Source organism: Pimephales promelas, chromosome 3 (genome assembly GCF_988280905.1).
Source record: "Pimephales promelas chromosome 3, fPimPro1.hap1.1, whole genome shotgun sequence".
Taxonomy (NCBI): Eukaryota; Metazoa; Chordata; class Actinopteri; order Cypriniformes; family Leuciscidae; genus Pimephales; species Pimephales promelas.
Window position 1 is genome coordinate 35,708,142 of NC_142771.1, and position 25,355 is coordinate 35,733,496.

General features: G+C 38.9%; 2 protein-coding genes across 10 annotated transcripts in view; both read left to right on the top strand.

Moving 5' to 3' along the window:
• adcy9b (adenylate cyclase 9b) overlaps nucleotides 1–8,479 on the top strand; it is a 71,241-nt gene extending 62,762 nt beyond the window's left edge. The window contains exon 10 of the mRNA XM_039686382.2: nucleotides 72–8,479. Within this exon, the coding sequence (XP_039542316.2) occupies nucleotides 72–1,359 (1,288 nt within the window). The 3' untranslated portion in view covers nucleotides 1,360–8,479. The remainder of the gene's footprint in view (nucleotides 1–71) is intronic.
• Nucleotides 8,480–8,934: 455 nt separating this feature from the next.
• Nucleotides 8,935–25,355, top strand: part of crebbpb (CREB binding lysine acetyltransferase b) — a 68,208-nt gene continuing 51,787 nt past the window's right edge. For all 9 annotated transcript variants that reach the window (XM_089128800.1, XM_089128803.1, XM_089128802.1 and 6 more), the window contains exon 1: nucleotides 8,935–9,772. In XM_089128800.1, coding sequence (XP_088984926.1) covers nucleotides 9,685–9,772 — 88 coding nt within the window. In that variant the 5' untranslated portion in view covers nucleotides 8,935–9,684. The remainder of the gene's footprint in view (nucleotides 9,773–25,355) is intronic.

Genomic DNA, 25,355 nt, shown 5'->3' on the forward strand with positions numbered 1-25,355 from the left:
CACTCAAAATTTCCCAGTTTTCATTTTTGTTGTACTATTGAAATTGTCTTCCTCTATGTTCATGTCACCAGATCCAGTGACTTCAACAACAGCATTAATGACGTCCAGTCCTCGGAAGAAGATTCGGCCCGACCGCAGGATCTACTTGGCCCAGAAGCTTTGGTTGCTTTTTTCCTGTTGCTTCTTCTTGTTTGGTTCCTCAACCGTGAGTTCGAGGTGAGCTACCGTTTACACTTCCATGGGAACGTGGAGGCAGACCAGCACCGCATCAAAATCCAAAACATGCGGGACCAGGCAGACTGGCTCCTGCGCAACATCATCCCTATCCATGTGGCCGAGCAGCTGAAGGTGACCCAAAGCTACTCAAAGAACCACGACAACGTGGGCGTCATCTTCGCCAGCATCGTTAACTTCAGCGAGTTCTACGAAGAGAGCTACGAAGGGGGGAAAGAATGCTACCGCGTCCTCAACGAACTCATCGGGGACTTCGACGAACTCTTGCGCAAGTCTGACTTTTCCAACATAGAGAAGATCAAGACGATCGGCGCGACCTACATGGCGGCGTCGGGGCTAAATACGCAACAGTGTAGCGACCAGGCCCATCCGCACGCCCACCTGCGAGCGCTCTTCGAATTCTGCCTGGAAATGATGCGAGTGGTGGACGACTTCAATAAAAACATGCTGGGCTTTAAGTTCAAGTTAAGGATTGGGTTCAACCACGGACCTCTCACTGCCGGAGTCATCGGCACCACCAAGCTCCTCTACGATATCTGGGGAGACACGGTGAACATCGCCAGCCGGATGGACACAACTGGTGTGGAGTGTCGGGCTCAAGTTAGTGAGGAGAGCTACTGCGTGCTCAGCGGAATGGACTACGAGTTCGACTACCGAGGTACCGTCAACGTGAAGGGCAAGGGTCAAATGAAGACCTACCTTTACCCGAAGAGCACAGACAGCGGACCTGTACCTCAATACCAGCTCTCGGTCTCTCCAGAAATTCGAGCGCAGGTGGACGGTAGCATCGGGCGCTCGCCCACCGATGAAATCGCTAATATGATAATGGCGACCAATGCCAGTAAAGTAGGTGCATCTTTCTCCGTGAGTTCAGGGCTTACCGGACAGGGATACGCTGTTAGAGACTTTCCCGAAAAGATTGCCGGAGGTACGTCCAAGGCCCAACGATCTGCATCTGCTGTTGGCCTGACTTGCATACCAGAAACCAACCTGAGCGCAAGTCCAGCAGTTTTCGGTAAACAAGCAGAACCAACTTTGACCTCTCCTGTCCAGGCAGAAAGCGCAGAGGCCAATGCAAACAAGGCGGGAGAAATAGCGTATATGGGTGAAATGACAAAACTTTGACTGTAAACATGCCCACAATGTTGTTGCTGTTGGTCTTAACCCTTTAAACATGGGCTTGCAACCCTCTCCTTTGAGTTTGTAGGGATAGGCATGTTTAGGGACGAATGCTAGTGTAGATTTGCATCAGTGTATGTGTAGTGGAAAGTCTTATACAGTACCACTAGCTGAACCAGGAGACACGTTCACATCTAGTGCCGTGGACCGTAAGAAACTCAGAATCATTTCTACATGTAATAAGAAATGCTGGGGAGATGCATTGTGACCTAAAGTCCCATCCTTAAACAGACCGCAGTTATTCCGGCTAATTTAATTTTGACTATTATTCCCCTGCTATTGTCTACCTTTTGTGAATTATTTTCTTTTAATGAAGTGCCTTTAGGATGATAACAACAATATGTACGAGGCATTTAAAAAAAAGATTTCTCAATCAAATCTAAAGCTAAAGATCACAAAGATTTAGCATGGAAAAATTGATGTTAGAAATGTTTTAATTGATATAATTTGGAATATTTATTGACATTTCTGAGTTCTCGTTGTCGGAACGTTCAACAGTCAGTATTTACAAAGCAAAACTCTATATTGCGAAGACCCAAGACTCTGAATGGTGCATGGCCAAAAGTGTCTGTGAAGAAGTATTAGTGAAATGTAGAGCAAGCTATGGGCTAAATTCACCTACAATCAAGAATATCAAACATTTCACAGGAGATTCTTGAACGTTCTGATTTTTTTTTCCTGTCGCTCTTCATTCTGCAGCTAAATGTTGGGTTGAGAACTAACTATGAGTTCATCTTAAAGGACACATTCGTAGTCTTAAAGGACGAAAAATGCTTTCATGCATCAGCTACTATGGGCTACTGTTTTAAGATATAGGCAATTTGATTACAAATCAACTTTAAAAAAATCAACATTTACTCTCCTAAAGTGCACGTTGTTGTAAAAGCAAAAATGTTTGTCTCACAGGCATGGAAAAAAAAAGTTAGCCAATAGCCATATGACAGTGTTATAGACTTTTGTAAGTAGTGCAGCAATTCAATGATGATTAATGGTAAACTGATTGTGACAATAATAGCAAAATAGCGATAGATTTGAAAACAACATTTCAAAATTGTGAGATGCTGTGGTCAAGAATCCTCCTTGAAAGTGGGTTGCTTGTGTTGTTTCAGGTTTGGCTTTATTATGGTATCACCTACTTCCACCATCCAAACAATTCCTGATGGATAAAATTAAATCATGTCCGACATTATTTTTTCTCATTGAATATTATGTTGCACTTAAAGGTGCAGTAAGCGATTTCTGAGAAGCACTGTTGATATTTGAAATCAGCTCAAACAAACACACCCATTGCTCTGCCCCCAAAATGCAAAAACACAGATGTGGATGTCTCTTTAGCTGAAGCAAAGCAGAATAATGCTTCGCAAAAAAACTAAGTAAAGATAAGGAACGAATGACAAGGGAGAACACGAGTATACAAGCTAGTCTCGCGCAGCCAGACCTTCAGATTGATGGCAGAAGGTCTGGACTCTGTCGCAGATTTTCTTGGCCAAGGACTGTCCAAGAGGAGATTTGACTAACATGTAATGTGTGACATGTGACAACACCGTATTCACACTTGAACTTGAATTGAACAAAACTTTCTCCTGTGGTGTCGTTTACAAAGTTCCCAGTTCTTTGCATCCCGGCCACCCACGAGCAGTGTTGTAGTACTCGAGACTCGGACTCGGTCTCAGGACCATATTTTAATGGTCTTGGTCTTGTCATGGACTCGTGTGCATTTGGACTCGGAATTGACTCGTACTCTAACATTTTTTTTTAGGACTCGGACTTATTCCCGAGTCCACTCGAGTTCAATTCAAAATATTTTTCATGATTATTAATGTATGTTAATAAAATATTTCTTTAAATCGATTGATACGCCCAGTGATTGGTGATTTTCTAGTGCGCAACTGCGCATGACAAATTGTAATAAAATTACTTTTAACACCACCTACTATGTGGCCTTTTTACCCTAAACTGATCATATTTTTTAAACTCTAAGTAAATTCAGTAAAAAAAAAAAGGATTTCTCTAAGTAAATAAAAGTAAATTAGGTAATCAACCCTCACTGGTCTCGGTCTCGACTCGGACTCGACTCAGACTCGACTCTCTCTGGTCTCGGTCTCGACTCGGACTCGAGTGAGATGGTCTCGACTACAACACTGCCCACGAGTGCACCTTCAGAGAGACATTCAGCCTTTGTGCTCAGATTTGGGAGGAGAGATGCTACTGAAACTATCGTTAGTCAGTGACATTCTGTTAAAAACTAAATATTTAATTTTGCAGTATAGCTAGTAAGCTAGTAAGTAATTTATTCATAATTTTTGGCGTATAATTTTGAGTGACAGATGTCATATTTAATGTAGCCTATTTTTCTTTGTGACAGAGATTTTTTTTAACTGTGTTGACTGTGTGCTGTAAAAAAAATTTAATTTGAACGGTAAAATACTGGTATCCACTCTGACGTTTTCTTACCGTAAATTTCACAGGTTTTCTTATTGTTTTTTTTTTCCCATAAATTTAAGTCCCATAAAACCCATAAAAGGTTGCCACCATATTTTTTACGGTAAAATACTGGCAACCACTGCTGCCGGTATTTTACCGTAAATTTCACAGGTTTCTTTTACCAGTGCATGAAATGACAAAAAAACAAATAGAAAATGTTGGCTATGCAAGAATTTTATTTGTTATCCCCAATTCTTCTCTCTGTCTTTAGGGGAAATTTAAATGTGAGATTCTGGAAACGAGATCTAAATTTAGTGGGATCGGTCGAAAATCATTCTAAGCAGATAGCGGGTGAACAGCGGGTAACCTAAATAAACATTCCCGCGCAGACCTCTAGGCCCTGTTCACACCTGGGCTGCGTTGAACGCACCGTTCTGATGACGCAAGAGTTGCAACTACGGCAGCTGAGAAGGCCATTCTCTGTGTTCTTTGTGAAGAATTTTCAGAGCCTGATGAAGTCGGTATAAATATGTGTTTAATGCTACATTGATGTTACAGTTACTGCACTTGCCGTCCAGAACACAAGAGAACATCCCTATCGAGTGAAGGGATTTGTGGAAACTGAAATGGAAGCACATCGTACCTAATTCAGACTAAAAAACATCTATTTAGCCTCACATACTGACTTTAGTTCATACTGTTTTAATACCCTGTATTTTCTTTCTCATTTTTAGGAAAAGCACTTAATTATTATTGTTTATTTCTATACCAAACTTGCAATGAAGCTAAAAAATATATAAAAAAACTACATCATTAGGTTGATATCCTATATTTTTACAATAAAACTTACAACAAACATTTATAATCCTATTATTATCCCATTTATAATATGTTTATAATATCCTCAGTTGTTGCGGATACCGACCTGTCTCGAACACTTTTATAAAATAATTTATTTGAACTTTTCGAGTTCACTTTAATACCGCATGCTGCTACTGATTGGACTGCAGTTCTGACACACCCACCAAACAAGAGAAAACGTATCTCAAACCCCGGTGCACACCGTTTCCAGGAAACATGAGGTTCAACCTGGAAACGGTAGCAAAACGTTGCGCACCGTTTTGAACTTGAACGTGTCCCTGGTATTCAGATGCGTTTTGGTTGATCGGATCACAAGTGGATGACACTAAATACAGGTTAAAACGGAAACGTTTTGAGCTTGTCCACTTTCCACCACTTCCAGAGGTAGTTGAAAACATTCGACGGGATTGCTTTCTTCGTATAAACGCTCATTTGGTCAAATGTGTTCGAACGACGCATACTCTCATCCTACTGACCTAATGGGAAGCACAATCCAGACGGGATTTAAACTTTATCGGCTGGAGACACAAGTTTTGTTTATAGATGAGAAATGTACCAAGCACAATGTTCTCTCACCATTCCTGATTTCTAACACACACTCACCGCGTTCAGCTGGTCTTCTAAAGCGGGTGTTCTCCATATATGTTTTTCTGTCGTTTTCGGTCACAATTATATGTAAAATGCACAAGCTTATTTCATCCATTGAAAAAACACATACATTTTCCCCGCCCATAGACCCTCCCATGGAATAAATCAGGACAGAAGTGGTTGAAAGTGGACAAAAGAGACGGATTTAAACAGGAATGTGTCTCCCTCGCCTACTTGTGACCCGAACGACCAAAACACATCCCAGATAGCAAACTGACATTGAATCAACGTGGAAATATGACATCGAAACAACGTTGATCTGACATTGTTTTGCTCATCGAATTAACGTTGAACCAACGTCAGACGCGTCATTCTTTCAAAACTAACGGAAAATCAACTTGAAATCAACGCGTTGTTTCAACGTTATGAAAGCAAACCAATTTTCGATTTTCATTTAGCTTTGAAGAATGCCGCGTCTGACGTTGGTTCAACGTTAATTCGATGAGCAAAATCAACGTTGTTTCAATGTCATGAGAGACGTCGTTTCCACGTTGATTCAATGTCAGTTTGCTATCTGGGATCTTAACACGAGCTGTAGACAAGGCCTTATGTCTGGTTCAGATTACACGATTTTAGCCCGATTTTGGCACGATCCGTTTGACGTAGGGTGTCGTGGGGATTCGTAAACGACAACGCGCGCCGGTACGCAAGATTCGATCGTATCATCTCGTATAGTGTGTCATAGTGGGCGACAACCTACGTCGTGTCTGCGATGCTTCACGACATCACGACAAAAAGACTAGCATGTTTAATTTTAACGGTTCCGTCACATGTATGAGGTTGACCAATAGGAGTCAAGTCAAGTCACATTTATTTATATAGCGCTTTTCACAATACAGATTGTATCAAAGCAGCTTCACAGTGATAACATGAAAGTAGTACAACACAGATCAATAATATTGCTAAACACTAAATAACCCCAACTGAGCAAGCCCAAAGCAAGCCAAAAGCAAGGCGATAGTGGCACAGAAGCTTTTCCGTACAACTTTCAAAAAAGACCAAACGAAAGAGAGACGATGGTGCTAACGTTAAAACTAGAAGTAAAAATATATAAGAAAACTATTTTACCTCAAGTTCTCTTTGGAGGATTGACAGCCCATACTGTCCTCTTCGAGCAGGGTTCAATGGCTGTGAGACACACGCACTTCAACCAGTTCACACGCCACACCGTGTATTTCTCACGCTGAAAAGGCAATGCCGAGTAATCCAGGAAGTAACTCGCTACGAGTTTCGCCTTCTCGATGACATCACGCGCACCGTTAAACATGGCATGCGATGACTGGTCAGGAATTAACGTGTAGTCTGACATGTGTCTTGTCCAAGATTTTAGGAGCCAAAATCGCGTAATCTGACACAGTGACTATCGTAACAGACAAAAAAAATCGTGTAATCTGAACCAGGCATTAGTTACAAGTGTGTTATGATCCACTTTTAACAGTGTTTCTCAGAAATCGCTTCCTGCACCTTTAAGAAAATATGTCAAATGAGAGTATTAACATGCCATTTAATGTTGCCTTTGATTTTGGTTGTCGTCAACTAATATTGTGAGCGAAAAAAAGTTAATTAAATTAGTTAAAATGTGAAAAAAATAAATGGACAAGAAATTATGTTGACAATTAAGTGGCAGAGTAGGGTTACGAGTACTGGCAATAATCTAGGTAACATATATTTACTCTAGCCAGTCAAATGTACAGACTCGTGTGAATATTATAATAGATTAGACCAGCCTTAACTCTGCCTGCTTTTCTTTTGATGTGCAATATGAAGAGTGAATTATTGTATGGGATATTAGCAAAAGGATCTGTAAATGTAGATTTGATTCTTTTTGCCACTTTGTAAGTAACTTAATCTGCACTGATACTGCAGCCATTATATGACTGTCATATGCTTTATGTGTTTACCTTTTGATAGCAGTTTGTTTCCTTACCTTTAAGCTTTATGATAGGCAACTAAGGGTTGTGTGCTCAAAGATATGTTGTTGATATTTTTTTTTACGTTTTATAGGGATTGTGCTCTGATTATGAGCAAATGTGAAATGCATAACTTTTTTTTTTTTTTGACATTTCTGTGAATTTGCAATCTGCCAAGATCCTATAAGGGAATTGTTCTAAAATTCGATTCATTTGTCAGTATTTCTCATTGTACATATTAGTGCCTTTTACTCATTTAAGGCATCGACTAGTCAAATTGAAATCCTTGTATGTTCAATTTCATACTGCTTGTGTCTTAATGTGATCTTTAGCGCTGTGCCTTTTCTTAAGAATTAGCTTGACGTGTTCATTCTCACTGTATATTCCTTTTGAATGTGAACTGCTCTACATTTTGAAATATTATATTGTCATTTTACTAGGTGCCATTCTTAAATAAGTCATTTTTATTCTGTGCTGATTTTAATACTGTTAAGTTGATGTGTTTTCGGTGACTCCAAGCATTGCAAGCCATGTATTTTATATTTTATAGGGCACAACTTTTGCTAAATAATAATAAACATGCCCTTGCTGTCTGGAGGGGGAATGAGCACACAACCTTGTTTCAGAGAGCAGAGCAATATTAAACTTAATTCAACTAAATAAGCATTACACTTCAGCCTCTGAACTGCTACTTTAGAGCTTGAACTTGGCTTGACGAAGTACATTTATGCTTTTTATCCATTCCATTACTTCTGCTTGAGACTTCATCATGAGCAAAGCAAAAAACACATTTAGGGTGAATGAAAGGGCTGAACTTATATGCATGAGAACAGTAGAGCCACATTTGAATTGATTTTTTTTCTACTTTACAATCATTTCAGTTGGTCCAATCGAAGCAATTTGACATTATACATGTGTGTATGTATAATTTGACACACAAATGTGTTTTTAATACAAGTATTACACACTGAGACTTCTTGCCAAAGAGTGTAATTATTAAAGAATGTATGATTTTGAGTTTCAGCCAGTTTCTTTGGAGATACAGCCATTTAAGAATTCATATAAAGTTTCTCCTTTGTTTGTGCATATGTATTTCTCTGTATTTAACTTATAACCTATTTCATTTTTGTATTATTTATACCAATGCATGTGCCATACTATTACATCAAAGCTAATGGATGAAAAGGGAAAGCCAATAATACAGTGTTGAAGTCTGTGCTGTCTGTTGATTTACAATGAATACCTTCAAACTTTTTATGTCTGTTTACATTAACAATATATCCTGTGCACACACTACCATGTAAGTTTAACATCCCTTTAACTAGCCCATGACTTTCCTTGCTTTATTCTTATAAAGTAACGTATTTTGTTTACATTGCAAGGCTGTACCATGGAAATTGAATGACAATTTGCAGATACTACTGAAAAATCTCCAAGATTCTTCAATTCAATTTTAATAAAGGGGAGTCACAGTAACAATAAATATAGTAACGTTCCTAAACTGTAATATTTGTCACCATGGTACACTTTTGTGAGAGTCCACTCTACATCTTCGACATTTATATGTAAACACTGGCCTCTAGCGGTTGTTATGGTCACGACTGCGTGACGTACACGCTTGCGTAAGGGGCGTGTCTACGCAGCCCCTCCTCCTTCACAGTCTGGCTGGAAAAGAAAAAAAAACTTTTTGTATCGAAGGAATCAACAGCCGCCATCTTGTCGCGGATGAGCGTCAGGATTTCGGGAGAGCATTATCTCATTTTTTACGCTACCTGCTCCATCGGAACCGGCCCAAATAGCTTCCCAGCGACGAAAACGACAAGCTTCGGGCCAAATCGCGGATCTTTGTGGCGAATATCAGCGTAATGGAGCCGTTTTTGTGGTCGGCTGGAAAACCCCCGTATATCTGATTTCCCCCTTCAGCGCGAGCGGCGCTCCTGTGCCACTCGCTTATATTAAAAAAATTATATTTTTTTCTCATTTTTCATTTATATTGCTGGACTTTACTCATTATTCGATTCGGGCTGGACATGGAGCATGAAGGTCTTTATTTTTATTCGCAGAAAATAGCATTTTTGAAGAGACCCACGCGAACCACCTAAAGGAATCGAGATTTTTCGCCCTCGTCGTGTATTTCTCGGTTTTAACGATGATATAATTTATTTTTGCGGGGTTCGGGGCGATCATTAAGGTTAATTATGCGGGTTTTGGGTGTTGGATTATCATGGGGTGAATGGCGATGGCGGGGCGGGGCGCTGTTGAGTCGCGTTTGAGCCCCATCTGTTAATTATTGGCTCCTGATCGCTGAATAATAATAGAAAAACCCGAGGGTTGATTTGATTTATTTCGCTTTGTCCCCCTTCCGGGCTCTTGGAAGACGCATTTATTGCTTTGACGTGTATTTTTGTGAAGCGAGAGAGAGAGCACGATGGCTGACAATCTACTGGATATGGGTCCTCCCAACGCAAAGCGGCCCAAACTGAACTCACCTGCGCTGTCCTCGTCCGACACTCCAGGTAAGATGCTCACCTGTCAAATCTGAAAACTTATCAGACCTCATCTGTCATGTAGAACATCTGTATAAGAACTTCTCAGTCAGGTCACCTGTCTCGTGATAATACATTTGCTCAGACATCAAATGTCAGATCAGAAATCTTTTAGACCAGACTAAACTATCACGTGTTCAATAAGAAATCTCTCAGGCCAGGTTTAGGTAGCAATCTCACCTGTCCTACGAGAAACCGTCCAGATCAGGACCAGGTAAGTCTCAACATCAGAATTGTCCCAGGTATGCTGCTCACCTGTCCCACCACAGATCGGTCAGTGCAGGTAAGACTCTGTTTTTGTGGGACTCTTACCTCTCCATCAGAAGCCAGATCCAGGTCTTACTAGAGATTGACCAGTTATGGTTTATCTATGACGATATCCATCGTTTTTAAAACTAATGTTTCTAATAATTGATATGCACAATATCTGAAAGATATTAGACCGAAATTAAAAACAGATGCATTATAAATGTTAATCTTCTTAATAATAATAATAATAATTCTTATTAGTCTTACAATTGTTATTAGCAAAGTTATTTGTTACCTAAACGATCAGTTTTTGAGTTAATTGTTAAGATACTTATTTCTCACTTGAGAATGAATAACTGTTATGTAATTGAAAGATAATTACACGTTAAATTATTCACGTTTTTACAATTGTGTTGAGTTTGATTGAGTGTTTTTTAGTGCCATTTATCGGCAGACTTGGTGTTAAAGATAATCGATTAAGTTAAAGTGTGAGTATTGGTGAAATATGTCGGTTTAGATACATAATGTTTAATTTTCAGATAACTGATATGCATTGCTGAGGTTTTTTTGCCAACAACTAGATTGTTTGACAACAATACAAATACATAATCAATAATTCCTATTAGTATGTTGTTTGTGAAGTAACTTTATGATCGAAGTGGTCAAGAAGCAATCTGTCACACTTTATCATTACTAAGTATTAACATTTTGTCAATGAATTAACCTGCATGAGCTAACAAAGAGCAATATATTACAGCATTTATTAACATTTTGTTAATTTTAGTTAATAAAAATCTTCACGTAAGGGTACACGCGGCATTAACTAAAGTTAACAGATACAACTTTAATCTTAGAAATGTAATAGTAAATGTTGAAATTAAATTGAGTTTGATTAATATAAGCTGTAGAAGTATGTTAAAGAGCATATTGCAGGTAAAAAAAAAATCGAAATTTATAGATAACCTTGTATGAAAATACCATATGAAAAGTTAATGCAGGATTTAAAATGTTTTAAAACAACATAAGGGCACTAATTTAGAAGATAAAGTGAGCGTTTCTTGGACTGCTAGTAAAAACGGCTTTTTTTTCAACGTCGCGTCATTTGACGTCATAGCAGGGAGCCGCAGCCTCGGCTCAGTGAGAGCAGGCTGGTGTACAGTAAGAGCGCACGTCAGTCAGTGTGCTTTCGTTAGTTTTTGCATTTTAATTTATCATCGTCATGGTAAATATTGTGTTTGTGGAGATTGCAAAAACTCCAGCCTGTCAGGACTTCAAGATTGAGTCCACAAGTTTCCATTACAATAAAAGTGACTGTGCTATATAGCCTATCTTTCGTTCCTGGTGCGGTTTGAGCAGGTGAAGAGACGGGATTTCTCCTCTCGGCTCGGAAAACACGGTCGTGTGTAGCGTTCACTTCAGATCAAATGATTAGCATCTCGGCAATATGATGGAGTTCAACATGGTATGCCGAAGCAAGAATATTGATTGTCGTATACTACCAATGGCATCAAATAGTGTTATATAGGTAACTTAGTCATGTCATGCCCTAAATAAAACTTGTAATTGAAAAACAAAATTGGTTGTTTAAATACTCAAACCTTTAATGTTCTGTTTATGTTATAACCAAGGTGAAAAATATGTATTAAAAATTTACCCGAGTATAGCCTATGCTTTTAGTATAGAAATAAACTCAAGTAAAGTTTTTATACATTTAATAGTATATAAATCTACCTACCCTAAACATACTAATGTCTGCTGGCCTGTTATAGGATCATAATAATCTGTACAATATTGTGAGCACAGTGTATATCGTTAGCGAACGTGTATAAGCACGTCTCTCACCTAAAAGGCACCTGTCCTGTTCTCCACTGGTTCTCCTCACATCACAGCTCAATTTTTCTCTGACCATTCTGTCTGACATTATCCTGGCCTGTCCCTGATCTCTTTAGCATAGCAGGCTCATAACTTTATGGCTTGATCCGTCATACGAGTATTTCCTCAGCGTCCGAAATGTCATTGCGATTCATTGTTATCCTGTTGTGTGAATCGACCGCTCTCCCGCTCATTGCGTCACGCCCGCCACGCCCATTTTCAGACGCGGAAGTAAAATTTTCTCACAAAAACGACTGCAGAAGCTTCTGTGGCGTGTTTATACGTATATTTTAAAGAAAATCTAGTTCCTACATTGTTTTTCTATGCATTGACTCGTTGGGTCCTCTAACCTGCAATATGCCCTTTAATATAGTTAAATTAAACCTTATTGTTGATTGTTACCAATTTTTGTTTGTTTGTCTTAATTCTTAAGCTACATATTTCTTGCTTGAGAATGAATAAATTATTTATATTAAAAAAAATATTACTTTTGCATACAATACTGTTGGTTGCTTTTATTTAGATGCCCATCAAATGACCACATTTATTAGTTGACTCTGTAATAAACAACAATAACCTATTAAGTTGAAAAATGTGAATATCAGAAAAATATATCAGTCATAAAACTGCATGATATCATGCAAATATATCAACATAAAATGATTTGTCGTCGCCCTCTGACTTTCACCTGTCTCACAAGTCAAGCCAGGTTCAGGTGAGACACTTACCTGGCTCATAAGAATCCTCTCAAACTGGATTCAGGTAAGACTTTCACCCCAGAATCTGGTCCATAATCTTAAAATTTTGTCATTTACTCACCCTCATGTTATTCCAACCCCGTAATTAATATATTTTTGATGAAATCTGAGAGGTTTCTGACCCCACATAGGCAGCATCATTATTGCAACTTACAAGGCCCAGAAAGGTAGTAAAGACATCAGTAAAATAGTCCATGTGACAACATGAAGCGGCATAAAACTTTTTTGCGCAATCTCTTCTCTTCCACTTTTTTCTCCTGTGCTGTTGATGTAGTGTAAACAGAACAGTGCCTCTGAGTTCACCGTCAGAATGCCAACTCACCTTTGGCCGACGCTGGTCATGTGAGCACTACGAAACATGCGTGTGATGCAGGATCTGGCCAATCATGAGCCGGAGTTCTGACGTAGAACCAGGAAGTCCTGTTCTGCTGTCTATGAAGAAAGCTCTCGGATTCCATCAAAAATATCTTCCTTTGTGTTCCAAAGATGAACAAAGGTCTTACGGGTTTGAAAAACTGAAATTAAATTTTTCGGTGAACTACCCTTTTAAGTACTTTTCGCACTGAGCACGACTGGCGCTTTCACATCAAACGCGAAACGTTTGATTGATAATTTACGCCTACCTAGATCTTTCTGACCCGATGATTAATTTTTCCTTTATATATCTCGCAGGTTTCTCCATTTGGTTTTATAACCTAGTCTAACAGTAAATTAAGGTAAAGTTGGTACTATCCACAAGTTTCCTATGCCCCATGAGGCCTTGCGTCAAAAGTGGGCGCGACTTCCGGTTGGAAGTAAACAAAGTGCGTTTTGACATGCTTGACACTCATTCATTCAACAGTTGACAGTCATTCAAGTTATAACGATCCAAACTAGCTAACGATGTGGGAACACAACCTCAACGAAATTCAAAAGGGTGAAATAACAGTACCTTTACCCTCCGCAGTAGTTGGTTGGGAGTATTATAATAACATTAATTATCAATACTCATCAAGACAAGGCATGGTGACAGACAGTTGTGCGAGCTGACAAACAATTAAAATAAAAAATACACACTTAGTCATTGTGCTTTGGAGTTTATTCAAAATTATAAATGAATGTGCTGCTTGAATACATTAACTGGCACATTTGGTATTCTGTCAACACAGGCTTTGATCCTGAGTTTAGGTGTAACATCAGTAGCGAACAGCCAAACACATGCTCATAGAGTTCATAGAATATTAAGAATTTAAACAAATGTACACAGGAAGATTCGTCGTCTTTTGGGAGGTGATGGAAACTACAGTCGTTGGCAGGATCAGAGACGGGCTCGAGTAGGATCACTCTGATTTCGTTTTCAGCTTATGTTCAAAACAATCACGTTTAAGCCACTGAATTAGTTTAGTCCGGTTATACATACAACCGCGAACAGCACATGTCGTCCCTGAGCTCCGTAACGACATCTCTCATAAAGATTTGCGTCTTTAAATAGTAAAATAATTCTCAGAAAAACAGCTAGCCTCTTCGCTAACTAACACACAAAATACCATTGGAATGCTACTTCCGCCGCCTCACCGGAAGTTTTACCAACTTTATTTTTTACAGGAGCGCCCCTCGGAAACTTGTGGATACTAGAAACACAAACATAGCATTAGAGCTACAATTAGCATCAAGCTACGCATTACAATCTATGAGATTATGACTTCACCTAAAACAACTTCCAATTGCGATCTAAAGTGGATTTTGATAATATAATGGGCAGATATGCATTATTCGTAGTTTTGTATAATGAACTGAATGCTACATGCTTAGCATTTCTCATGTAAACATCCTTTATTGTTATAAAAATACCGCTAAACGCCACATCCGTCAAAAAATGAGATGATGATATTGAGCAAATGCTCTCCACACATACTATACGGTCATCAAATACTTTTGCTTTAAAGGTGCCATCTGGAACTAAAAATCAAAAAATATTCTATATTCCATAACAGATGGGGGCAGTATACCTCCAGAAAATGAGTTGTGCCGCTGCCGCACGAACTCACGTCTTCAAACAACACAAACAAGCGCTGTTTTGCTCTCTTTCTCCGCATATTATTCAAATCATTTAACACGATAGTTAAAGGTCGGAAGACCGCAGTTTCACGTGGAGCATTTGGAGATTTTTAGAGATCAGAGACTAAATGAACAACATCTCAACACTAAATGATGAAGACCGACTCATGGACGCCTGTCTCAAAAACAAGCTGTTGCATTTCGACGATATGGGAAAATAAAAGCCTGCAGGCTATTATTTTAAGTTTACGGTATTCGTTTTGTTCATATTACACTTTTATTGTTAGTTTGAATTAATTTGACAGACAGCGTTTGCTGATGTTGATCAACCTAGCGAAATTCAGAGCTGCCAGCTCTCACGAATTCACCGTGAGACACATGCAATTAACACTTAGCAAGCAGGTTAGTTAAGCTCTCAGATTCTGTCAATTTTATTATGCAATTCAAACAATAAATACCGTTTTGGCGCTTGTACATGTTACACCACAGATCCCTAGCGCACGTGAACCGATCATCTCTACTAGCTAATGGAAAAAGAACCCGAACACTGTTGAAAGATACAGTATGCTACAACTTACCAAAATGTATTCCTCATGCATAATGTCAACCAATCATTTTTTGAACTCTTCCCTGAACTGAAATGTAGTAATGGGCTGTATTTCCACACGACTGACATCAGGTTCAAGTACACACACAAGCCGGCGCGAGCACGACTCACTCGTGTACTGCAGTTTGGCTGGTGGTTATGTTGCCCGGCCGCATACCGCCTCCCATGGCCGGAACTGGTATTACGACACCTGCCGGGCCGGGGCTAGTCATTTAGCATGCTAATTTAGGTTTATATCTCGGCAGCACTATAACTTGTCAGTTTTTTAATTACATCATTGCACTTATTTCTTCTCATTTTTTTCATGCGTGTAGCTCATTTTTTGGATATTTTTACCTCAATTATTACATATGGCACCTTTAAATCCACTAAATCCCAGCGTCAGTGTGGATCAGTTTCTTCATTCATACATTTTGAATTCTGCTTTCATCGTTTCCAGTTCCATCTTTAGTGATTTTGCAACTGTTTACTGTCTTGTTGTTCAAAGAGGCTTTTGCACACATGGATTCGTTTCACACAGCAATCCTGGTAAATTGTCGTTAAACTACTAGAATGACTTTACCGGTAAATGCACAAATACGTTGTTCACACAAGCAACGACTTTCTGTCTTTTTGTCGATAAGAGACCATTCACACATGAGCAGTAAATTCTGTGATGTCTGTCATCAGAAATTATGCCATGCCATTGTCTTCATTCACCCGCTTTAGTTTTACTATCTGTTCAATTTGACAACATTTTATGACTTCTGAGTGAAAGGCTAAACGAAAAATCAAACAGAACGCGTTTTTTGCTCTTAAAAACACGAGGCGCACACAATAGTGTCCAACTGCAGAGCCGCAGTGCTGATGAACGGAAAAGCAGGGTCTCGAGCGTGACATGTTGAAAAAGCTGGGAGACGTGACGCAACGGTCAGATTATCATTTAGCACCTATTTAAATAGAACAACTACTAAAAAGCTTTCTGTAAACAGTGCGGAGTAATCACGTCATACTCATAAGTCTTTATGATTCGCCCAAAATTATTTTCTCGATAATCGCCTTAAAAAGTATTGCGATATCCGATTATGTCGTCTACCCGAGCCACGTCCCGCCAGAGACAACACTGCCGACATACACATTTAATTTCCTTAATTATAACGTGTAGTTCTGTTTCTAAACTTGTATTCAAGCTATGATGTATTTGTTATTTGTCTAATATCAGGGATTCAAAAATGAATTGGTTCGTTCTGCAAAAGCGGTAAGGTAATTTTTTCTTTCTGGTTCGAGTTCCAAGGTCTCCTTATAGGGCTTTGAAAACAGCTTGCATGCACGTTTTGCACTTAAAGAGCAACATACAGGTTGGACACCCCTATATAGCATAGTGTATGTTGATGATAAAACAACTCGATTTTCTGAACTGGAGCAATAGTAATATATATTTAGCCAATAACGATATTTTGAGAAAAATTGTGATAAAATAACTTGGGCGTCTATGAAACACTAACCAGAAGTGACGATCGGCGAGGGAGTCTGTTCAAGTTCAAGCTCAGCTTACAATGGTTGCGAATGAAGAAACTTAGTCCTCCGATGTTGACGAACATGCCTATGATGGCCCACGGGCCTATAATTATGAGCCTCCTAGGCAAGATAGAAGTCAGTGAGAGAAACAATGGGCAGAGGAGAGAAGTAACGTTAGAGTTGTGGTGTCAAGAAAACCAGTGGCGAATAGGGCAAGTGACTTGGTGAGTTAATGTAAATTAGCACCGTGGCTAACACTGGTTCATCTACTGTATGGCTAGTACCTTGGTGTTTTGCAATAAATCTGCTCTGGCAAACATACGTTCAACCTTGTTCTTGATTAAACATCCATTTAGATTTTCTTAATTTAAGCCAGCGAAGTTTTGTCTTCTCCTATTCTACGCTGACAGTGATTATGCACTCCATCCAAACTGGTTAGCACTATCTACATTGACTAATGACCATGCCATAACAACAAATAAACAATGACAATACTTAAGCTACAATAACAACAGTCTAATGTCGCTTCTCTACTGCATGGCACGGCTCGTTCGGTACGGTTTGGCTCGCTTCGCTTTTCCACTGCGTGGTATGATTCGGTCGGTATGGTTCGGCTCGCTCAGTACCGTTCGGCTCGCTTCGCTTTTCCACTGCGCGGTATGACTCGGCTTCGCTCGGCTCGCTTTAGCTCGGATTGCAGTTAGTGATGCCATTTAAAGCGAGTAAAATGTGCGCCACAAACGACAGACGCGACAGTGAAGTCTGCTCTCTTCACCTGCACAAAACGCACCCTAGACCGAAAAGCCTTGTTTTTCCTAGAAGGAAAATTATGGGCACAATGTCCTGACAGGCTGGAATTCATGCAACCAGCACAAACACAATAATTTACCTTCTCTAAAACTCTCTGTCTCTCACTACTGCTCTAATAGGGCCCTATAAAATCCATTTTATTTTTTCCCAAATTCCGTTTTAATTTTTGCAAATTTCGTTTTTTCCGTTTTAATTTTTGGGAATTCAGTTTTTTTTTACCCTTTACTGTTTTTTTAGTTGTAAAAAGAGCTTTTAATGTTGCTTTTAATGTTAATGATTAAAATGTACACAAATAAAATAGGCATTTACTCTTAAAATGACAAATACTGCATGATGCAACATAACACTGCACTCTAAGTACTTCAAGTAACAAAATATGGTTATGAGCTTTAAACTGTCCTGTAAAAATAAATTAGGCTATATTAGTTTATATAAGTTAAACTAAAAGTCACACTCTAGCTGCTTCGTAATGTGCATACTATCCATCCTAAATAGTATGTGACATTAGTAACTGTCAATACTATTTCGGGCAGCTTCTTTCTCTCGCGCGCACTGTCGAGTGCTCTCTCGGACACACTTGGTCTCGCGAGCACTGTTGAGCGTGCTGTCTCGTCTCTCTCGCGCGCTCTCGACTCGGACACACACACTCGGTCCAGCACCTCATAGACAGACGTGCACGGAGGGGACTTTGTGTGTGTGTGTGCGACGAGTTTCTTAACTTTTTCGCCTACGAAAGCAGAGCCGTTGAGAGCTGCTTCGCCATTTCTTTAGTGGAAACGCGTGCTATTACATGTGAATTCATGCTATTGCATGTGAATAAATATGAGTATGGTTACTATAGGGATATGTATAATATATTTGTCATTTTTCCCTGATATTGTCGGATTGTCTGGTAACTGACTGTTGTAATCGTCATTGCGGTACTTGTGAGACATCATCGATATACAATAATAACATAATATCGCCCATTCCTAGCCTAAAGCGGACTTCTTACGTCACCGCGTTCTAACTTTGTATGTGATAACGATAATCTTCATTCTGCGTTCATTAGGTTTGGGAACCAAGAATCGGTTCTTATCCAGAACTGTTTGTGTTTATGAAAAATACCTTGCGAAATGAAAAGTTTTGGTTACGAAAATAGTTCTGGTGCGAGGTGTGGCAAAAGTGCTGGGAGCTTATTCTTTAATAGCGACGTCTCACCTCATGAATATTAAAATAGTAATGAATGCACTGAAAAGTCCTTGTATACGTTTTGCGTCCGATATCAGCGCAGAGAGAGAACGACAGTAGAGCTGCACGATGCATCTTTAAAAGATCTTGATCTCGATTCAAACACCCACGCGATCTTATTCCTAAATGACAACCTTCACACTGGTACATTCAAATCTGTTCGCGCTGTCGCTGACCCAAAGAGAGCAGTTGTCAAAATGAAATCGCTTTCTGTTGCAAATATTCAAATGAAGAAGTAGTACTGAAATAATTTTATAGTTCGAGTATAAACACTTATGTCTACAGTAGCAACCAAAATATAGTAAATCACCTTTTGAAAGTCGCTGTCTTCAAATAACGAGTGTATCGATTACATCTGATGCTTCAAAACATTCGTAAAGACGACTGTTACAGTCTGTAACTTTTTCTTGTATTCCGAATTTACAACATTTATATGAGCGAGTACATCATGAATGCCTTTTTTTCAAACCGTGTTTTTCATCTGTGCCGTTCATTCGCATAGAGACATGCAGAACATGCAGGATTAATATTTATTTTTTCAGTTTAATAGGCCTATGTCACGAAAAAATTGGAGACCGGAACGTCTTTTAGTAGGGAAACGGCTCTTCCGGTTAGTTTTTTACAAAGGTGGAGTCCGATAGAGACCGCTGAACCAAATCTCTCCGCAGCCTGCCTGAAGTCACATATGACGATGTGGTTCGGATGGTAAATGAAAACTCTCAAGTGAGAAAGCGTGAAAGCTGAGGTATGGCTGTCTACGTCCTAATGCAGAGCAACCCTGTACACCACAACAACAGCTGCAGGTAGCTCTAGCTGTTCGCCAGTAAGGTAAACGTTTCTATGGTAACGGCGAGTTGGACCAATCAGCAGACGTTGCTACTACGCTTAGGATTGTGGGTAGTGTATTTTTTTTTTTCATGAAGAGGATGCAACTTCCCGGGTTTAACCGGGTACTCGGTACCACCGGTACTTGGTACCATGACGTTTAGAAATTTTTAGTACCGACTTGGTACCAAAGTAATGAATATTTTGACAACACTAACAGTAAGTTTAGTAACTATCTCTGGCCAAACTATTTAAAATTGGCGGGGTTATACTGGATACTCAATCTGGCACGTGCAATGATGACGCAGTGAATAGTGACGATTCTCTCTGACCAATCAGCTGTCAGCATTGTTTTTACATCACATTTTAGTATTGCCTCGGGTCGTTTAGAACCTCGCTGGAGGTGATACAAAGAGGGTACCCGAAAACAAGTACAACTTTTACACAGTGAAAAACCAAACAAAGGCAAGCCGAGCCAAGGCGAGTCAAGTCGAGCTGATACTGTGTAGTGGAAAAGCAGCATTATGACTCGTTTCCACTGAGCGGTACGGTACAGTACGGGACGGGTCGGTAAAACCATGATCCGGCTTGCGTTTCCAGCGGCAACAGTACCCTTACTTGATAGGCGTGATGTTTGCTGGAAAGAAGCGTTCAACGTCATTTTCGCGCAAAGAAAGCAACATAGTAAACAACAATGGATTACATACCGCAGATCTTGTTCTTGCTTCTCGGAATGTTTATAACAAGGAACAAGCGCTGGCATTAGGCGTTTCTCAATACCAAGAAGCCTACGCCATACCTACGCCAATCCAGTAAGTGTGCTAATGGAACATCGCGTTCTTGAATGTGCCACTCACCTCGCTCTGCTACTCCGGTTATCTCTGTACGTACATTTTAGGCGGCATGAAAAAGAAATGTTATAAAACACCACTCTGCTTCTTTTCGATTTCATTTAAATACATTTTAAACATAAGCAAACAAATGTGGTTCAGGCAATTGATTATAATACACTGCATGAATGTACAGTATTTTAACAACATTAAATATAAAACACAACCCTGCCTCTTTTCGTTTAAAGGGGTCATGAACTGGCTTTTTAAATTTTATTATATTGTTGTCTGAGGTCAATTTATGACATTCGCTTGATTTTTGCATTCAAAAACATCAAAATGAATAATAGGCTATTTCCTACCCTTGTTTTGAGCCTAGCTCAGAAACGCTGGATTTTTTTTATGGGTGTTTCGCACTGAAGACTTGGAAGTAAACGCCCACTGCTGTGAGTGGATAACAGTTTTGCATATTATAATGAGTTTCAACTCATCCGTCAATGCACTTGGGAGAAATTGTTTTGAAAACGTCCAATGTTGTAAAATGGCAACCGGAATGATTCGCCCATACATGTTCGACCCAGAGTCCGTGTGTTGCACAATTCCTGTCAGATCCAATATAGACGGCACAGCACCGTTTTTTACTCTTAATCGGTCTGCAAATCCAGTGCTGTTCACAAAACAATCCTTGGTTTAGTGAAATGAAGCGAACAGATGGACGATGTTTTACCTCATCAGCTGGAATGTCATTTAAAAATAAAGTTTATCCATGCAGTCCTATTGGAAGCTTATGCAGCGACTGTCTTCTTCCACAACCAGGCACTGCACAATATTTAGTATTGCTTGTTAGCTCGATCCGCTTGGTCATCACGAGGTAGGCATCTATGTTATTTAGCTATGCGTGTAATGCGTGAATCAGTGGGCGGGGCTAAACCGGCCGTGTTGAAGTAGGCGTTGATCTTCTTCTGCGGGGATGGTGACGTCATAGTTCCCCACTTTGAAAAGCGAGTCGTTTGCTGAGGCTGGTGTCAATAAATCTTTTATTGGACTAACAAGGACGTTTTCAGTTCTGAAACTCACAGGATATTCTTATAATATGATGACCTCTTAGATGCCAAAAGCTTAAGGAAAATTTGATTTCTCAGTTCATCACCCCTTTAAATTTAAAAATATTAAATGTATTACAGGCAATATGTATTGCAAATTCAATTGGTACAAATGTTGCAATAAACAACATTACAGATGATCTTGTAATAAAATAAAAAAAATGACAAAACTATCTCTTTTTGTTGAATTTTTTTATCAATAATAGTCATTATAAAAGTATAAGTAAAAGGTACAAAAAGCTACACAATAAGGCTTTAATAACATAAAGCAAACAATTCAGTCACATATACAAATTCAGTGCTCAAATATATGAAACTTCACTTAGCCTTCTGCCTAACTATTGGCCAGGGAACGAATTATAGACTCACGAGACCAAAAATCGCCTGTTAGGTCTAGGGATGGGTATCGTTAAGGTTTTATCGGTATTACTACTCTTACCGATACCGCTTATCGATCCGGTACTTTAACGGTATTCTTATCGGTTCTTTTTGGTGTTTTTTTTTTTTTTTTTTTTAAGATTTAAGAACATAATTAAACTTTATATTTTGAAATGTAAAATAGAAAAAGCAAAACGAAGAAAAATATATTTTTGTTATGCAGCTGTGTGCAGGCTTTTTTTGTTTATACAAAAAGGATGCATAAGAAAAAAACAAGTACAAACACAAGAATACAATTAATCAAAGATACAAATTATATACAAAGTGCTTTAATTTCAGGAAGGTGTACTAACATATCTTTTCAGGTAATTGTTTCTATCTGAAAAGAAACCTAGTAATCAAATATAAAATAGCACTGTATAGTTTATCATAGATATAATGCTTATTAAATCTAAAGTTACTCATTCAAAAGCTGTGAGTGATTTTCTCTGGCTTTTGTTGTTTGATTTGCATTAATGGCTGAATCGTCGGCAGGTTTGGGCTATTAGACTGCTGCCCCTTTAAGACCGATTGCAGATCTAATGGGGACTGATGCACCATCATTTTCTCCCTATTATTTACGTCCATTTAAGACATAATTGTGTTTAAGTGAATAAACTGTGTTTAAGTGAATCTCAGAGCTGGTCATTTTGACATTTTTGTGTATATTTGATGGTTAAGGACGCACGAGCCCAAGTATAGGCGGTCCGTTTCGGAGCGCGCACCGCCTTGTGAACAGCGTCTCTTGCGCAGGTTTTTGTGTTTTTAATAGCCATTTTTTGATCTTGCAACAGTAGAAGACAGCATTTTGCAACAATCGCTGATCGTGCTGATTCTGACGGTTACGTTTGGGTTTTAGGAAGAACTGACAGCGCTCCGCAGTGCTGTGAAGTAAAGGACAGATCGTCTCGTTTTTTAACGGTTTTATCTCAAATATCTTCTTTTTATAATCTTTGGAAGCCAAAATACAAAATATATCAGAATAATATCCCAGATCTAAAGTGTAACCACGTTGAATGTTAGTTCTGTCCTCATTGTCACTCATTAAGCAGGGCTGTCGTGTTGCGCGTGCTGTGGCTTTGCGTGAGAGATCGCTCTCTCTCTCTTCTCTCTCTTCTGAACTGCGAATTGCAAATTTGCATCACAGACTATGATATAGAAATGGCTGGCGAAACATGTTCAAGATAACTTCTTTATAGGAATAATAAATAGTAGCCCAACTTACGTGTATTTACTTAATTTCTCCAGTACCGACAGCAGAACCGATAACGTCCGAGCTTATCGATACAGCGGTCTTTCAAAATTCAGTACCGGGGCCCGTTTAATACCGGGTTTCGGTACCCATCCCTAGTTAGGTCTATACAAGACGAGTTATATCTCATGTTTAACCACTACAGAGACGTCCGAGTCAGCGGCAAACATCAGAACGACTAGCCGAGGAAAGGCTGTTCACGGCGGGGTGCACGAGCGCCGAGCGTCCGGTGATTGCTTGGAATGGATCTCAGTCAAATTATCATAAATCTATAAATAAACCACAGATTTGTGCTTTAAAAAACTACATTCTCGCCTGAAAAACTCCTAAAACTACATTTCATGACAATATATTTCAACTCTATTTTAAAAAATGGCACTTCTAATGCCCTTGTAGCTCACGCAAGTGACGATACTGTCAATCAATCAGCGTTCTGCAGTGAATCTAGCTCCACCTTTTAGTGCCGTAACACTGTGCCAGGTACCCCAACGGAAGGGTACCCTAAAAGGTGGTACGGTACGGTTCGGCTTTTTGGTACTAGGGCTGGGTAATAAATATCGATTTCTCGATAATAATCGATTGTCATTTTTACGAACCGATATCGATTCTTAAGTCTCAAGAATCGATTAGTCATCCTGTTTCATTTGAATGAAATGGGACATTCTATCGCGGCTGCGCGCATCCAAAAATCGCAATAATCTTTGTCCTTTGTTACTATTGATATGAAACATAGTCTCAATTTCCAAATTACGTCCATTTCCTTTAGAAATTCAAAAACATAAATAAGGTTTTGGCGCTGTGGCGTGAGATCGCTCTAGAGAAGCAGCAGCGCTGATCTCTCTTCCGGGTTAATAATACCAGTCACAGCGCAATATAAACATGAAGGAGCATCTGAAAGTGTGTTAAAAGATAGAGTACAACTTATCGAAATCCGTATCATGTCACATTGATTCGCTCAATCTGCGTTTCAACCGTGGAAAGACGTCAGTTAAACAGCTTGTAATCAATGTCTTGTCATGTATCGTCATATTTACCTCAGAAGACCCACATAAACTCGTTAGTCAGCTAGAAAAAAATAACTCCAGAGAGGAGCATTTTGCTAAATATATACACTATATTACATATGCATTATAATCTTAAAGTTCTTCAATATTTAATAAATCTGGCAAGTTTTTATGACATTTAAATGTTTATATTTCATATAATCTTCTTATTATAAAAATAAATAAAAGTGTAATTTAAGTGATTCATTCATTATTACCTTCATATTTGAATAAATCTGGCAAATTTTTATGACAGCCACCATTTAAATGTTTATATTTCATATAATCTTCTTATTATAAAAATAAATAAAAAGTGTAATTTAAACGATAAGAAAAATTGGCATTTATTGTAACTGATATCCAAAATAATCGATATTGAATCGAATCGAATCGAAATCGAATCGAATTGAAAGCTTGTGAATCGAAATCAAATCGAATTGTGAAATTTGTCTCAATACCCAGCCCTATTTGGTACCATTCACAACTTTTGACGATGGAAACGCAAATAATTGCGTACCGTACCGTACCGCTCAGTTGAAACGAGCAGAACTGCAGATTAAAATAAATTTGATTGCTTCATTGATTACTACCTAAAAAGCATTTTCGTTCATAAATGAAAGCTTTATTTTATTTCAATAAAAATGATTTCAGTGCATCATTTTATTATAAAATGTATTAAGACGTATAATAATCATCTCTATAATAAAGATGGTTTACACACTTGAACTGATTGTGGTTTTTGTAGCAGTGCTGAGTAAAAAATCGCTGTGGGATGTAATGACACTGACCCTAATGTTTATTTTAATATGCTCTTTTGAATGAGATCTTGTTGCAAGTTATTCATAGAGATTTAACTGCATCTCAAATGTGTGTTTTATGCGTGTTCCTATTAGGGCTGCTAATAATCAATTTGATGACAATTCACATCAGTCTTCCCCATTTCACGTGCAAGTCTTCATGCGGCATCTGTTGAGGTTTCAGTCTGCTGAATATCACTGTTTCGCTGGAATTTTAGTGCAGTGA